The following is a 17,823-nucleotide window of genomic DNA, read 5'->3' on the forward strand; positions in this document are numbered from 1 at the left end:
GCAAGTAACTTATAATTAAGCGCAATTCTTATATAGTATGGCCAACATATAAGCAAAAAAAATGTTTATCGACCAAACGAATTTGATAAAGAGTTTGAAATTTGGTATAAATTTAGGCAGTATACCTTTTAAAGTTCTTATTTTCTAAGTGAACTAAATTGTTTGTGGAGAACTACAATTATTTTCAAGTTTCCCAGCCTACAAACTACCAATTCATAAAAAGAAAAAAGAATTTAGGCGAGAAATTCATCTTTTGATAAATTCCCTTCATATGTGATACTTTAAAAGTTCCCAAAATAATTTAAAGTATAAGGGCGGTTAAAACTTTACGCCGTACTTCCACTATCACAAACAATCGCCGTAGAAATTTTACTGATGGTTTTGCCATCTAACATTGTGTCAAAGCAAAAGTAGGAGTAAAGTTTTATATACTTCCGGAATGAATTTTATAAGTTATTTTTTGTGTTTGTTGTAGCTACGCATTTTATTTCTTTATAGTACTTATTTAGTTCATTTGTTTATTTATTATGTATTTCCTTTAAGGTAATTTTATCTTAAGTTAATTTTATTTTAATCTAAATTTTATTTTATTTGGCGAATAATAATACCGAATTTAACTTTCTACTTCTTCCCCTTTTTCTTACCTCTAATCTAGGTAAATGTTCATTTCTCCATAGTTTCTTTTGAATAGACTTTACAATACTAAACCTATAATTTATTCATTAAATATTACAAAATGTGAAATTCTTTTCTTATAACTCAAATTCTAGGTGGCACCTACATTACTTAATGCAATTGCTAAATAAATCAAAACCATCAAATTGGATAAGTGATATGGAAATATTCTAAATTTAAGTTAATTTAGCATATTAATATTGTTGCGTTATAGGAACGCAAAGAGCGTCGTGTACATAGGACATAGCTGTACTTTATTATAACTCCTTAGTTCGGATACGTTCCGTTCCACGTTAATTCCCTCTAATTCCATTGCCTCTCGTAGTCGTGCTTGAAGTTCGATTTTAATGCCGCTTGTATTCAATCCACGGCTCTCCAATTCTTTCTTCAGCTGCTGGATCTTCAATTCACTCCACTTTGCCATGTCCAAGTTGTATTCGAAGTCTTCGGAATTTATTCAACAATTCGTCTTCTGACACCAATTGAAACGAATTTACTGCAAATCCTCTTATTCTCAACCTTCTTCTAACGTTCGTATCGCTGAACTGTTGAATAAATAACTCCAATATTTAATAATGCAAAATGGCCTTTATTAAAGTACTTCATAATACTGATACTTCACAACCAATAGCCCTACAAGACAGGTACCCGTTCCCTAATCGATTACTTAATCGTCATCAATAACTTGTTCACCAATTATCGTCTTAATGACTTTTACATTGCTGTCGTGAAAAAGGTAACGCATGTGCTCTCTCAAAATAGGGTACGTGTGACTCTCTTTCTCGCTCTTACCTATTGTGTTTTCGACATTCCTTCTCGCTCAATGTTATTTACATTTTTAAGTTACTTCATCAGTTATGTTTTCGTTATCGCTAACCAAAACATATGCAACAACAACAATACGGGTAACTGGTCTATCGGTTACCCGTATCGGTTACCTTCTGTCAAATCGCTTTTTCTATGAATGAAACGCGTCCTTTATGTTCAGATAATATTTAATTATAAATTATTCATATATACAATGTTTTTTTAGAATTTAAATTATTGCCTTATTAATCTAGCGAACTTTACATATGTGAATTTTTATATTTATAAACTATATAAATACATTAACGTCTATTCATAGTCGTGCCCTTTCCGAAACCTTGTTTTGAAGTTCTTATTTTTCCTGCGCTGGTAGTGTTGCTCATCAGTTTGCAGTCATATTAGTTTGGTAGGTATAGTAACATCAGACGTAGGGAAATTAGGAAGCATGTCAGGAGTATCACCAGAATCCAAAGAAGCATGGTGATTCGTCACCTCCGTTTTCTTCCATATCCGGATTCATTCCATACTAGTAATTATAAATATCTTGTAGATGCCACATAGGTGTAACCATACCCTCAAGATATTTCCGTTCAAATCTTGTGGTGTACACGTAAACTTGTATTTGTTCTAAATTATTCACCACATTCTAAACATAGAAAAGATGTATTAAGTGTTTGCGTAAATACCATTGTGATTACAATATGGACAAACATTCAATTCTAAACTTTTCGTTGTTACATCAATTGTTTCAGCGTGTTGTACACGTAAATAAAAATTCATACTTGAATGTATTTTCGTCTTCCAATCGCATAATTTACATTTTAAATAATGACTATTAGGCATATGAGAAATCTCATGGTCCAATAATTTGTTGAAGCTTGGTGTAGCTGCTTGAATAACACAAAATTTACATTTTGCACCACGTTCGTTATATTTAAGTTGTAAATGTTCTGGTTTCTCTACACGATGCATAAAGTTTAGATGCTTTTTCAAACAATGTGCTGAATTTAATTGAAATACATACATTGGGCATTGTCTCATGATAAATTTTCCATAAATATACTGAGCCTCTTTATGTAGGCTCTTTTCTTAACATCTAATTCTGGCCGTACAGGATATGACAGTTTTGCTTCAGGTTATAATCCACACTCATACTATTTTCAGATTCTGTTTCATAATTTTCATCATTTTCAACATTGGACTTTGCATCAACATCATTATCATCATCGTCATTTTTTGATAACTCTGTTTTAAGCTTCGTATTTATCAAAGGTTCATCTTCCTTAGTATTAGAATTAGAAACATTGTCATCTTCGGTTAAGTTTTTATCAAGTTTAGCTTTTTTCCTAGGTTTAAATTCTTTACTATCCGTACTAGAATTAATACCATCATCAACATTTTTCGTGGTCTGTTTGAGTTTTTAAATTTGCCAATGGTTCGCCCTTATCAGTATTAGAATCAGAATGGCCTTGGCCATTGCAAAGTAGGCGACACATGTTGGTGTTGATGTTTGCGCATATTGCGGATATGTTGGTGGTTCACTAGTCATTAATTGTTTAGAAGTTTCAACTTGTTGCGTTTGTTGTTGTTGTTGCTGGCTGATGATGTGGTGTTAACGTTTGTTGTACAATTTATTCGGGTGATTGCACATATTGTTGGTGTGTTATAGTGCTGGAAATCCTTCCGATATTGAAAGTCCTTGATTAGTGTAATCCCCACGTAGTGAACTACTCCTGTGACCGCGTCCGCGGTAACTATTACGTCTGAAGGCGCTTAAGTTACAGGCATAGCTGACATCGCTTATATAACAGGTTGACTCTAAAGTAAAAACCAAAACAAAATATTAGAATCAGTGTTTATGGATAACATATTTAAAATAAGCTCTTCAACAACGTGATCGGTGGCTACATCCCCGTGAAAGTAGTGTGGTGTTCCTCCTTGTATTAACGTAGATACTGGATGTGCTCAACCGTGCAGTTTTCTTCTAATTTGAGCAAATGTATGTTCTTACAGCCACAGCTGGAATATTTGGGATATTTCTATCCTCACATCGTCAAAATCAAGTTACCTAGAATGAAAAAGAAACTCATATCAGTAAGAATAGATTAAAAGTTTTTAATATAAGCCGAAAAGTGTTCCATAAATAGGGCTCCACACATAGCTCTTTTCCAAAGGCACAAGAGAAATTTCAGATAACTAAAATCAGGACCTGGTAAAGTAACTTCAAAGGCGATTTAGTCGCCACTACTTCGTATGCGCATTTCTCTACGCTCCCTTTCGGCATGCATCATCAATTTCGTCATTACTATAAAGGCCATCTTGCTCACAGCAATCCAACAATCTATTTGTCCGCAAATTCGTGGAACTAAATTCCTAATGGAAGGTTCCTCTCCAAAAACTCTGTTTACAGACAGTCTTTCGCCGTGAAAACGAGGGCAGTGAAATATTACATGTTCTGCGCCTTCCAATTCGGACGGACAGCTTGGACAGAAAGGATCCTCCTCTATCCCACGCTTATGTAGATATTCCTTCAAGCCACCGTGCCCGCTCAATATCTGTGTGAGATGGTAATTTAGTTTGCCGTGTTTTCGCTCGTACCATTCCGCTATATTGCGGACTAGCATGAAGGTTCAGCGCTCTTTTCTCGAATCTTCCCGCCGTTCTTGCCACCTAACTATTGTTCGTGACCTTGCGGTTTTCTTAACATCTTCAGATGGTCGGCTGAATCCAATGCCATACAGATCGGCCATTTCACCTGAGAGTAGATCTACTGGGATTTTCCTGGATAAAACATGGATCGCGTCGTCGGAACAGCACATGCTATTCGTATAGCAGTAATGCGGTAGGCTGCTAGTATATCTTTTTGGTGGACCATTTTAGATCTGTGCCATACTGGTGCTGCATATAATATTATAGAGCTGGTTACGTTGGATAATCGCTGACGGGTAGCTTCGCTTGGGCCGCCGATGTTGGGCATTATTCGCGTTAGGGTTCCACTAACTCTAGAAACTTTGTCCCCCACCGCCCTGAGGTGCTCCCTAAAAGTTAGTTTTGAGTCAATGATTACTCCTAGATATTTCAAGGAGGGCTTTGAATTTATTTGTAAATCTCCTATGGTTAGGACCAACTCATCCACAGTCCGCTTTGAGCTCATCAGAACCACTTCTGTCTTATTGCTAGCCATCTCCAGCCCCGTGTTCGTCAACCATTCCTCTATTCTTCCCATGGCGTCATTACATAATGCTTGGAGCAGATCAAGTTTCTTGGCCACTGCTACTACGACAATATCATCTGCATAGCCGACAATTTCCGTGCCTCCGGGAAGGTGGTTTTGTAGCACCCCGCCATACACCGCATTCCAAAGAGTTGGACCTAGAACAGATCCCTATCTAATCTATCTATCTATCAAACTATTCGGAGCAGGTACGGAACTTGTCTTGGGACACCCAAAGTGCACCCACGCTTCTCATGGCTCCAGCGGGTTAGCGGCTTCCTAGAACTTAAGCCACTTGCTGCTTCTAGATCTGACATCTGTCAGCTGGAGTCTTAGCCCGGCAAGCGCAGGGCACGAGCACAGAATGAAATCGATCGTTTCCTCCTCCAACTCGCACTTCCTACATCTGCTATCACTGACCAAGCCTAATTTAAAGGCATGTGACGCCAGAAGGCAGTATCCAGTAAGAATACCCGTCATGAGTCTAGTCTACAGTTTAATGATAATACAAATATAAGAATCAGTGCTTATGAATAACATATTTTAATTAATCTCTTACAACAACCTGATCGGTGGCTACATCGCCATGTAGGTAGTGTGGTGTTCCACCTTGTATAAACGTAGGTACTGTATGTGCTCAACCGTGCAAATTGACATTAGCAGTAACATTATTTACATAAACATAGCTTGGTATTTGTGAAGGCCTCAATATAGCATACATTGGTCCAGTTCGGTGTGCACCAGCCACTGGTACAAACACTTTTGAATGCATAGCTTTCATATAGGATGGATGTCCAGCAGTGCTCCGGTTGTGCCAATATGTAATGGGCTGCTCCGTCTCTTGGTACGGCTGTATAGGTATAGGCGGGTGCAATGTATTACTAGGCTCAAGATCGGAAGGTACATAGATGGCTCGAAGACGCCAGAGGGGATTGGAGCCAGAGTTTTCGGACCCAGAACCAAAATATCAGTAACTCTAAAAGCACATCCGAGCATTTTCGAGCGGAAGTATTCGCCATAAGTTAGTGCGCTAAGCTGAACCTTCAGCGCTGATACCCCAAAGAAACAATTGCCATACTCAGTCAGGCAGTCAGGTTCCACTAAAGGCACTTGCGGCGTTCGAAATAAAGTCAGCACTTGTCCTTCAGTGCGTAGAAAAGCTGAATCAATTAGGAGCACACAACGTAGTACTGTTGGCCTGGGTCCTAGGCCACAGGGGAGTGGAGGGCAATGAGCAGGCGGACTCCATGTTTAATTTGTTGCGTCTCTCCCACAAATTGTCAACCCCCCAGCAGATCCTTGCAGCGGGTCTGCGCCATACTCTCCTCTTCCGGGAAGGTATCGACCCCAATCCGGGTCCTTCTCCTGACCCCAGTACTGAGAAATGGGTTTGCTGCGTTTGCTGGAAAAGAATCTTTTTAGGACGGTCATATATATAAGGGCCTGAAATATTTCAATGAACTTCCTAATCACATAAAAAGTAGTAATAACTTCAATACTTTTAAAAAAAGTTTATTGGAGCATTGTAAAACCCTTCCAATAAGATAGTTTTTTTTCTTTTATTTTTTTACATGATATACCGATACTGGAGCGCGAAAAGGGAATGGTAATTATGGTAGCAGCAAAATACAATGCATCCGGCCCTAAGGAAAAGAAAATCGGTCGCCACCTGTAACTCCAGACAGTTCCAACAACTAATTTCGCTGGAATTCGGTATTTCCAGCTGGTATTTACTGTTGCTGATCGGAATCATTCGCATTCCGACAGCATAAATATAACAATAAAATTATATAATGTGTAACAAAAATAACGAAAATAAGGCCAAATAAAAGTTGGAGCAAGGGGGATTGGAAACACGTCCTTTTCAACCTCCCATTATATGTTGAGCTGTGTTAATCGGAATCTTCATGCATTCCGACAGCGTCTTTACTAAACAAAGTTGAGGGGTGATTGGATACACTTATTTTCAATTTCCAACATCCAAAGACATGTTTAGCTTCATTGATCGGAGACTAATACATTCCGAAAGCTTAAAATACACATATAATTGAAAAATATAAGTTCCAAATTTTGTTGCCTTAAGCTGGGAGCACTGGAGGATTGGAAACGCGTCCCTTCCAACCTTCCTTTAATGAGTGGCTCCCAGACTCGCCCTCTGTCACGCTAGTAAATATGCTGATCGGAATCACATGGCATTCCAACAGCATATTCAATAGAAATAAGTGATTATAACAATGAAGTGTACTTAGTAGTTTAAGTTTTGGGCCTAAACAGCCGTAATAATAAATAAATTAAATTAAAAAAATAAATACTCTTGTCAGTGTTTCACGTGCAAGGGATGGTTGCATCGGACAGGTTGCTCTGGGCTAGATTCCAAAATCCAGCGTCCTCGTAACTTTTATAAATCTTTTGTGGCTCTTGTTGTTCACGGCCTCATTACATTATGAGGAAATACGGCACCTGAGAACACAGCCGTTTGAAGCTAAAAAACACAAGCATGTCTTCAGTGAACTCCACAAACAGGCGTCGGACCTCTATGCCGGTGATTCCTGTACTCAAAGAACAAAACTAGCAGAGGAGGAACGCACTCTCCCTAGGGAAACGAGAGTAGTCACTCTAGCCCAACTTCGAGCTGGATAACGTAACAGGTTAAACTCTTACCTATCCACAATCAACCCCGACATACAAAACATTGTCCTGCTTGTAATGTGTCCCCACATGTCCCCAACCATCTCTTTAACTGTATTGTGCAACCAACGCCTCTAACACCCCTCTCATTATGGCCCACCCCTGTTGAAACAGAAAGTTTCTTTGGATTCCCGTTAGAGGACATTGATGACAATTTGTGATCGGTCGCACCTATTGGATGGGGCGAAGCACTACTACTACAACAACAACAGGCGGACAACACGGTAAGAGAGGCAGCAACTGCATGACCCATCGATCCCGAGCCGTTCCTGCCAGTTGGCCCACAGGGGCATCTATTAGTAGAAAAAAGGGAAATAAGGAAGAACACTGGCGCAATATGCCAGGCCTGAGTCAATCTAAGTTACTGTTAGGGGGTTACAGGACAACTCGATATAGGGCATTAATAGGCCTCTTAAAAAGATAACCTAAGAACCCCAACGGCTATTCTTACAAGACACTGTAGACTGAACAGTCACATGCAAAAGCTGGGTATAGTATCGAACAACACATACCGATTTTGTGATGGATCAGCAGACGGTGGACCATATCCTTCTAGATTGCGGCGCAATTTCAAGACGTAGGGCTAAGTTTATGGGCTCACCATGGCCAGAGCATTCCCACATTTAATGCCTCAAGCAAAGAACACTGCTGGGGTTCATCAAGGAAGTCGGCTAGGATGAGGTGCTGTGAAGGAGATGTGCAAGTCACTGTGCAATCCTCAATAAATGATCTATCTATCTACGTTCGGGTAACAAGCACCATTGTGGTACTAGCCCCACCATCTCGGGAACTATTGATATGACTACATTAAACCTTCTAGGGATTGAATATTAATAATGCCGGCAATGCGAAAGTCTGCTAAAATGCACCATTCTCCATGGAATGCTCGATATATAACTTTCCACGTTTTGAAACAGTGATGAAAAGAGCAAAATTTACAATAATTTTAACTGGCTGTGGGTAGTAAGGTGTTGATGTCCTCTCTTAACGCAATGTAATGACAACTGCGATGCAGGGGAAATGACAAAAATCTTGCAAATCTACTGATAATAATTCATTTTTCCTACCCTTCTATGCAGTTCTATGCATACATACATATGTATTTTTCTCTCCAAATGCTAATTAAAAAAATTAATTGGTTTTCACATGAACTTCGAACTCTGTCGTATTTGCATTCTTCAGTTGATTATCAACAAAAGCATGACAAATTATCACTAAAAAATTCATACATGTTGCTTATATATTTAATATGGTAGCCAATTTACTTACCCTTTCTGGTGCGATGATTCCTGGACAATCGGGCCTGACTAGACGCGATTTTTTTTGCCTTAAGAGAGCGTGCTTAACGCGAACCCTATCATGTTATGGCACAACTTTGGTGATGCAAAAAATCAAAGACATTTCTGCTTCTAATGCTTCTAGGATAGCAGCAGCAGCTCCCGGTGGCACCACATAAATAACAGTTGCAGGCCGATCAGTTGCCTTTTTTGCTCCGGCTACCTATTCAATTTTAATTCACATTACATTATCTACTATTGCAATTTTTAATCACTACAAATCAATATAAATTACCGAAGCAAATACTGGCAAACCAAGATGCGTAGTTCCAGCCTTTTTTTGGGAAATACATCCAACCAGTTTGGTACCGTATTCCAAAGCATGTTGCTTGTAAAGTACCTTGTTTTTGTAAATTTCCTTTGATTTTGGCATATTCTGAGCTGAATCGCAACCCGGCGGAGATGCTATCTATTAGAATAATATAAAATTTTTTTTATTATTTAAAAATGCACATACGTAAGAATGAAAATCAGAAAGTAAATAATGTTGTTGTTGTTGTAGCGATAAGGACACGTTATGGACTTTGGTGGTCCTTTGCCGGATGCAGATCGGGTACGTTCCGGGAACCATTAAGGTACTAGCCCGACCATATCGGGAGCGATTTAGTTGACATAAAACCTTGTAGGCCATCCCGTCGATTCTATACAACTTAATATGGTAACGATTTAAAAGACGGTGCACCACCCAATTTTTATCAAAAATTATCAAACGTGGAATCAAAAGGCGCGCTTCGAGCTCCGTTTTTATTATTATTTGATATTTTTAATTAGGTGGTGTACCGTCTTGTAAAACTTTACCCTTAATATTATTTTGGGCGAAGGCCGCCAACGCAAAAAGATGGTCTCTGCAGCAATATTCTTAATTTCCTTCATATATCACAACTCAAATTAACTTAATGTTATTTTGGGCGAAGGTCGCCAACGCAAAAAGGTGTTCTCTGCAACAAAATTTTTAATTTCCGTCACATGTCACAACTAAAAGCACAAGATATTTTTCGTTGTAAACAATTTATATTTTTTTTGCGTTTCAATTTTTCCGGAATAATTAATGAACTGTCATTTCGATGACAGCATGAAACGTCGATGTGTTAGTGGAGAGCGAAAAAAGCTTTGAATGTGTGGGTGAACTGGTTACCTCCGTCTTGTAGGGAGCTTGCTTAAATGAAACTGATTGTCGTGCCTCTACTGTTGTGGCCTTTTATACTCTGCGATTTCTCGTTTGCATGCTTCTAGACTCTTCCAGAATTTACTTAGTTACTGCTATATAATTATAACTACAGATGCACGTGTATAGCTTCTCATATGCGCATGTATTTGAGAGCGACACTTCCACAATTATAATTGCCTACTTTTGGGAGCATCTCAGATAAGATATCTGTGTTTGTGCGTTGCTTCTCCGCTGCGTTTACGTACATATGTGTAGACATAATAATTGAATTATTGATGTGCAACACAAGTCACTGCTTAGCATCGGCTTAGAGATGATAGTATCCCTTAGTGCTGCTAATATTCGTTACAATATAAAGGAACATCAGACTTGGCAATTGAAGTTTATTTCGCCTTGCCCATTCACATACAAAATTTCGCGAAGCACTATTTTAAACATGAAAAGTATGGACACCAAGGAATCGTGCACTTTCGTAAACCTATGAACGCGCGAAACCTTAACCAATTTAAAATTCATCGTTTAACGTAAAAAACTCGACTAGTAAATCGATTGGAGATGTCATAACGAAATGCACTCATTGAGCATGTTGGGAGCATTCGTCTCCATTTAAGAATTTGTGGAACCGTTTTTTGGAATATTCGGTCCTCGTTTGGTAGTATCAAACGAACGTGTTTGGAATATTTTAAACTAACGGTTTATCCGGAAAACTTCCATGAATACATAAACGGAAAAGAAAAGAGATAAATACTCCCATTACAAGAGCTTAACTATTCCGTCAAAGTTGAGGCCGGAATATAAAGTTTGTTTGTCAGTTCATTGCGGATGCTGAGTGGAGTATGACCCCATGTCGGCTGCCAGTTCGAAATCGTCCTATCTCAAAATATTTAAGTGTATTTTTGAATAAAACTCTGACGTACGGCATTCTGAAAGATTGACCAAACCAATATAACTCTTTATCAATTCATGAAATATTTAGTAGAAAATTATACTATGTTCAAACAGAAAAATAAATTGAGGAAATTTCGATTTGAATTGAGTGCTGTTCATACAACTCGATTTAGCTTACACAATAGTAATTTGATAGTTGGTTGGCTCATCTCTACTACATCTTTGTTCAGACTGTCAAAATGTGCGTGTTGGTATTAGGCAAATGAAATGGAATGAAAACATAAAACTTTGAAATTTTTGTGTGTTGTAAGAAAATGTGTTCAATGTTTTGGTTTCATTTTGAGTTTGCCATCTTCTTTTGACAATCCCTACTCCAGTGAAATGAAAGACATAAAATCAGCTGATGAGATGAGCCAACCATATAGTTCAGCCATGCGTAAGTGACTTTTAAATATACTCAATAAACACACTTTACAATGTTGCATTTGTAGTTTGAAACAATTTATTACGCAATTTTTTTTAAATTGGCAATTTATTATTACAATTTATTATATGACATGAATTGCCCAAATAGTATAAATTGCCAATTTGGTGTGTGTTTGAACCTAGTATTAGTTATTTCCCCCAAAACCTGTTGGTATTTACAAATTTATTATCACTACTAATATACTACTAAAGGTACTTTTCTACTAAAATTTTCGCTGATTGGAATTGAATTATTCCCCGTTTTCCGTACTTCGTAAAAGCAACCCAGATTTTTAAATTTGGGAGTGTCAAAGCTCTGTCATCATTGGAGAACAAATCTGCTGTAATTGAGTCATGGGCAGAGACTGAGTCCCAATAAAAATAAAGTGAAAAAATTTCCTACATATGGAAAATAACATTTTCAGATTTGGCCAAACAAACCAACACGTCAAAAAGCTCTTTGTACCATTGTGGTCTTATTCACAAAGGTTTGTACATTGAAATTTTCTTCACGCTTTTTGTTTTAATTCTACTTAGTTGTGAGTTCACCTAGCCCATACATGTACACTGAAAAAAAAAAACTGGTAAAATCAACTAAATTACGGGTAAATTCAACATAAGCCAGTAGAAACCGTTAAAATATAACAGTAGCAGTCGACATTGCAGAGTTTTCGATTTAGAATCTAAATTTTACAGAATATTGTTAACTTGAGATACAGTTTCTCTTCTGTTGTAATGGCCATACAAGTTTGTACTCTTGACCACAAATTCCGTCGAACCAAGCATAATGCAATCAATTTTACTGGATGACTACTGATGCCAGAACAGCAAACCTAAATTGCTAATTTACTAGCTTCATTTCTTTCGATGTCATACTTCTAAAACATATTTGACTGGGGAAAATTCCGACATTCGTATCTTACATCCGTCAAAATTTACTTCTTTATCGAGTCTCTGACTAGCTTTCAGCGTGAACGGTTGTTGATTTTCCTGTGCTCTCAATTCGTTTTACCTACACTAGTGCATTTACACACATAGTTAACAGTTTCTTATGGAATCGCATCTACAGTGGAGCAGCAAGGAAGGCAGTCGGCATGATATTGTGGTGCACTGTGGCTAGTCATGTCGGCTGGGCTGGGTTCTTACCAACCTTGCTGTCCTGCGCCATAAACAGAAAAATCCTATCATGCCTTTCAAAACTGACAGAAGCGCAGAGACGACTCAAAACGCTATAATTCAAACTAAAACAACATCCTCTTAACCGGATGTCACGGACAGACCGTTGCACTCAATTCAAAATTCAAAAAAAAAAAAACTAACGCAAAAAAAAAGAAACAAAATTAACCGAGCCGGAAATGGCAGGTTATAATCGATGAAAATCCGAACAACAAAAAAGGGCCGAATATACATTGGGGGCACCGCGGGTATTGTTGCGACGCCCGGTGCATAACCCACCCTCAAAACCATGGCCACCGACGCACCTATATTTCGGTGGCTCCTTACCTTTATACCTACGTGCCTTCTAAATAACAAGGAAAATCAGCATTCCCATTTATAGTACAATATTTATTTAAAATTCATTATGCAAGTAACTTATAATTAAGCGCAATTCTTATATAGTATGGCCAACATATAAGCAAAAAAAAATGTTTATCGACCAAACGAATTTGATAAAGAGTTTGAAATTTGGTATAAATTTAGGCAGTATACCTTTTAAAGTTCTTATTTTCTAAGTGAACTAAATTGTTTGTGGAGAACTACAATTATTTTCAAGTTTCCCAGCCTACAAACTACCAATTCATAAAAAGAAAAAAGAATTTAGGCGAGAAATTCATCTTTTGATAAATTCCCTTCATATGTGATACTTTAAAAGTTCCCAAAATAATTTAAAGTATAAGGGCAGTTAAAACTCTACGTCGTACTTCCACTATCACAAACAATCGCCGTAGAAATTTTACTGATGGTTTTGCTATCTAACATTGTGTCAAAGCAAAAGTAGGAGTAAAGTTTTATATACTTCCGGAATGAATTTTATAAGTTATTTTTTGTGTTTGTTGTAGCTACGCATTTTATTTCTTTATAGTACTTATTTAGTTCATTTGTTTATTTATTTCTTTTATTAGGTTTATTGGTCTGGTTCCTTTATTCGTTAGATGTATTTCCTTTAAGGTAATTTTATCTTAAGTTAATTTTATTTTAATCTAACTTTTATTTTATTTGGCGAATAATAATACCGAATTTAACTTTCTACTTCTTCCCCTTTTTCTTACCTCTAATCTAGGTAAATGTTCATTTCTCCATAGTTTCTTTTGAATAGACTTTACAATACTAAACCTATAACTTATTCATTAAATATTACAAAATGTGAAATTCTTTTCTTATAACTCAAATTCTAGGTGGCACCTACATTAATGCAATTGCTAAATAAATCAATTGCTAAATAAATCAAAACCATCAAATTGGATAAGTGATATGGAGATATTCTAAATTTAAGTTAATTTAGCATATTAATATTGTTGCGTTATAGGAACGCAAAGAGCGTCGTGTACATAGGACATAGCTGTACTTTATTATAACTCCTTAGTTCGGATACGTTCCGTTCCACGTTAATTCCCTCTAATTCCATTGCCTCTCGTAGTCGTGCTTGAAGTTCGATTTTAATGCCGCTTGTATTCAATCCACGGCTCTCCAACTCCTTCTTCAGCTGCTGGATCTTCAATTCACTCCACTTTGCCATGTCCAAGTTGTATTCGAAGTCTTCGGAATTTATTCAACAATTCGTCTTCTGACACCAATTGAAACGAATTTACTGCAAATCCTCTTATTCTCAACCTTCTTCTAACGTTCGTATCGCAGAACTGTTGAATAAATAACTCCAATATTTAATAATGCAAAATGGCCTTTATTAAAGTACTTCATAATACTGATACTTAACAACCAATAGCTTGCTTAAATGAAACTGATTGTCGTGCCTCTACTGTTGTGGCCTTTTATACTCTGCGATTTCTCGTTTGCATGCTTCTAGACTCTTCCAGAATTTACTTAGTTACTACTATATAATTATAACTACAGATGCACGTGTATAGCTTCTCATATGCGCGTGTATTTGAGAGCGACACTTCCACAATTATAATTGCCTACTTTTGGGAGCATCTCAGATAAGATATCTGCATGTGTTTGTGCGTTGCTTCTCCGCTGCGTTTACGTACATACGTGTAGACATAATAATTGAATTATTGATGTGCAACACAAGTCACTGCTTAGCATCGGCTTAGAGATGATAGTATCCCTTAGTGCTGCTAATATTCGTTACAATATAAAGGAACATCAGACTTGGCAATTGAAGTTTATTTCGCCTTGCCCATTCACATACAAAATTTCGCGAAGCACTGTTTTAAACATGAAAAGTATGGACACCAAGGAATCGTGCACTTTCGTAAACCTATGAACGCGCGAAACCTTAACCAATTTAAAATTCATCGTTTAACGTAAAAAACTCTACTAGTAAATCGATTGGAGATGTCATAACGAAATGCACTCATTGAGCATGTTGGGAGCATTCGTCTCCATTTAAGAATTTGTGGAACCGTTTTTGGAATATTCGGTCCTCGTTTGGTAGTATCAAACGAACGTGTTTGGAATATTTTACTAACGGTTTATCCGGAAAACTTCCATGAATACATAAACGGAAAAGAAAAGAGATAAATACTCCCAGCACAAGAGTTTAACTATTCCGTCAAAGTTGAGGCCGGAATATAAAGTTTGTTTGTTATTATTACTATATTTATATATATATATATATATATATATATATATATATATATATTTATATTATTATACTATGTTCAAACAGAAAAATAAATTGAGGAAATTTCGATTTGAATTGAGTACTGTTCATACAACTCGATTTAGCTTACACAATAGTAATTTGATAGTTGGTTGGGTCATCTCTACAGCAAGAGCATACCTTTGTTCAGACTGTCAAAATGTGCGTGTTGGTATTAGGCGAATGAAATGGAATGAAAACATAAAACTTTGAAATTTTTGTGTGTTGTAAGAAAATGTGTTCAATGTTTTGGTTTCATTTTGAGTTTGCCATCTTCTTTTGACAATCCCTACTCCAGTGAAATGCAAGACATAAAATCAGCTGATGAGATGAGCCAACCATATAGTTCAGCCATGCGTAAGTGACTTTTAAATATACTCAATAAACACACTTTACAATGTTGCATTTGAAGTTTGAAACAATTTGTTACGCAATTTTTTTTAAATTGGCAATTTATTATTACAATTTATTATATGACATAAATTGCCCAAATAGTATAAATTGCCAATTTGGTGTGTGTTTGAACCTAGTATTAGTTATTTCCCCCAAAACCTGTTGGTATTTACAAATTTATTATCACTACTAATATACTACTAAAGGTACTTTTCTACTAAAATTTTCGCTGATTGGAATTGAATTATTCCCCGTTTTCCGTACTTCGTAAAAGCAACCCAGATTTTTAAATTTGGGAGTGTCAAAGCTCTGTCATCATTGGAGAACAAATCTGCTGTAATTGAGTCATGGGCAGAGACTGAGTCCCAATAAAAATGAAGTGAAAAAATTTCCTACATATGGAAAATAACATTTTCAGATTTGGCCAAACAAACCAACACGTCAAAAAGCTCTTTGTACCATTGTGGTCTTATTCACAAAGGTTTGTACATTGAAATTTTCTTCACGCTTTTTGTTTTAATTCTACTTAGTTGTGAGTTCACCTAGCCCATACATGTACACTGAAAAAAAAAAAACTGGTAAAATCAACTAAATTACGGGAAATTCAACATAAGCCAGTAGAAACCGTTAAAATATAACAGTAGCAGTTGACATTGCAGAGTTTTCGATTTAGAATCTAAATTTTACAGAATATTGTTAACTTGAGATACAGTTTCTCTTCTGTTGTAATGGCCATACAAGTTTGTACTCTTGACCAAAAATGCCGTCGAACCAAGCATAATGCGATCAATTTTACTGGATGACTACTGATGCCAGAACAGCAAACCTAAATTGCTAATTTACTAGCTTCATTTCTTTCGGTGTCATACTTCTAAAACATATTTGACTGGGGAAAATTCCGACATTCGTATCTTACATCCGTCAAAATTTACTTCTTTATCGAGTCTCCGACTAGCTTTCAGCGTGAACGGTTGTTGATTTTCCTGTGCTCTCAATTCGTTTTACCTACACTAGTGCATTTACACACATAGTTAACAGTTTCTTATGGAATCGCATCTACAGTGGAGCAGCAAGGAAGGCAGTCGCCATGATATTGTGGTGCACTGTGGCTAGTCATGTCGGCTGGGCTGGGTTCTTACCAACCTTGCTGTCCTGCGCCATAAACAGAAAAATCCTATCATGCCTTTCAAAACAGACAGAAGCGCAGAGACGACTCAAAACGCTATAATTCAAACTAAAACAACATCCTCTGAACCGGATGTCACGGACAGACCGTTACACTCAATTCAAAATTCAAAAAAAAAAACTAACGCAAAAAAAAAAGAAACAAAATTAACCGAGCCGGAAATGGCAGGTTATAATCGATGAAAATCCGAACAACAAAAAAGGGCCGAATATACATTGGGGGCACCGCGTGTATTGTTGCGACGCCCGGTGCATAACCCACCCTCAAAACCATGGCCACCGACGCACCTATATTTCGGTGGCTCCTTACCTTTATACCTACGTGCCTTCTAAATAACAAGGAAAATCAGCATTCCCATTTATAGTACAATATTTATTTAAAATTCATTATGCAAGTAACTTATAATTAAGCGCAATTCTTATATAGTATGGCCAACATATAAGCAAAAAAAAATGTTTATCGACCAAACGAATTTGATAAAGAGTTTGAAATTTGGTATAAATTTAGGCAGTATACCTTTTAAAGTTCTTATTTTCTAAGTGAACTAAATTGTTTATGGAGAACTACAATTATTTTCAAGTTTCCCAGCCTACAAACTACCAATTCATAAAAAGAAAAAAGAATTTAGGCGAGAAATTCATCTTTTGATAAATTCCCTTCATATGTGATACTTTAAAAGTTCCCAAAATAATTTAAAGTATAAGGGCAGTTAAAACTTTACGCCGTACTTCCACTATCACAAACAATCGCCGTAGAAATTTTACTGATGGTTTTGCCATCTAACATTGTGTCAAAGCAAAGGTAGGAGTAAAGTTTTATATACTTCCGGAATGAATTTTATAAGTTATTTTTTGTGTTTGTTGTAGCTACGCATTTTATTTCTTTATAGTACTTATTTAGTTCATTTGTTTATTTATTTCTTTTATTAGGTTTATTGGTCTGGTTCCTTTATTCGTTAGATGTATTTACTTTAAGGTAATTTTATCTTAAGTTAATTTTATTTTAATCTAACTTTTATTTTATTTGGCGAATAATAATACCGAATTTAACTTTCTACTTCTTCCCCTTTTTCTTACCTCTAATCTAGGTAAATGTTCATTTCTCCATAGTTTCTTTTGAATAGACTTTACAATACTAAACCTATAAATTATTCATTAAATATTACAAAATGTGAAA

General features: G+C 36.6%; 1 protein-coding gene across 12 annotated transcripts in view; it reads right to left on the reverse strand.

Annotated features, from left to right (window-relative positions):
- Positions 1-3,375: 3,375 nt before the first annotated feature.
- LOC137249786 (succinate--CoA ligase [ADP/GDP-forming] subunit alpha, mitochondrial-like) overlaps positions 3,376-17,823 on the reverse strand; it is a 152,932-nt gene continuing 138,484 nt past the window's right edge. For 2 of the 12 annotated variants that reach the window (XM_067781700.1, XM_067781701.1), the window contains exons 2-5: positions 8,957-9,130; positions 8,654-8,884; positions 5,256-6,089; positions 4,901-5,185 (exon numbers count right to left, since the gene is read on the reverse strand). In XM_067781700.1, coding sequence (XP_067637801.1) covers positions 8,747-8,884; positions 8,957-9,130 — 312 coding nt within the window. In that variant the 3' untranslated portion in view covers positions 4,901-5,185; positions 5,256-6,089; positions 8,654-8,746. Of the gene's footprint in view, positions 3,551-4,900; positions 5,186-5,255; positions 6,090-7,835; positions 8,599-8,618; positions 8,885-8,956; positions 9,131-9,519; positions 9,871-17,823 lie in introns of those variants that run through there. The other 10 variants (XM_067781694.1, XM_067781692.1, XM_067781690.1 and 7 more) reach the window with 10 other exon arrangements.

Source organism: Eurosta solidaginis, chromosome 4 (assembly GCF_040869045.1).
Source record: "Eurosta solidaginis isolate ZX-2024a chromosome 4, ASM4086904v1, whole genome shotgun sequence".
In the NCBI taxonomy this organism is placed as follows: Eukaryota; Metazoa; Arthropoda; class Insecta; order Diptera; family Tephritidae; genus Eurosta; species Eurosta solidaginis.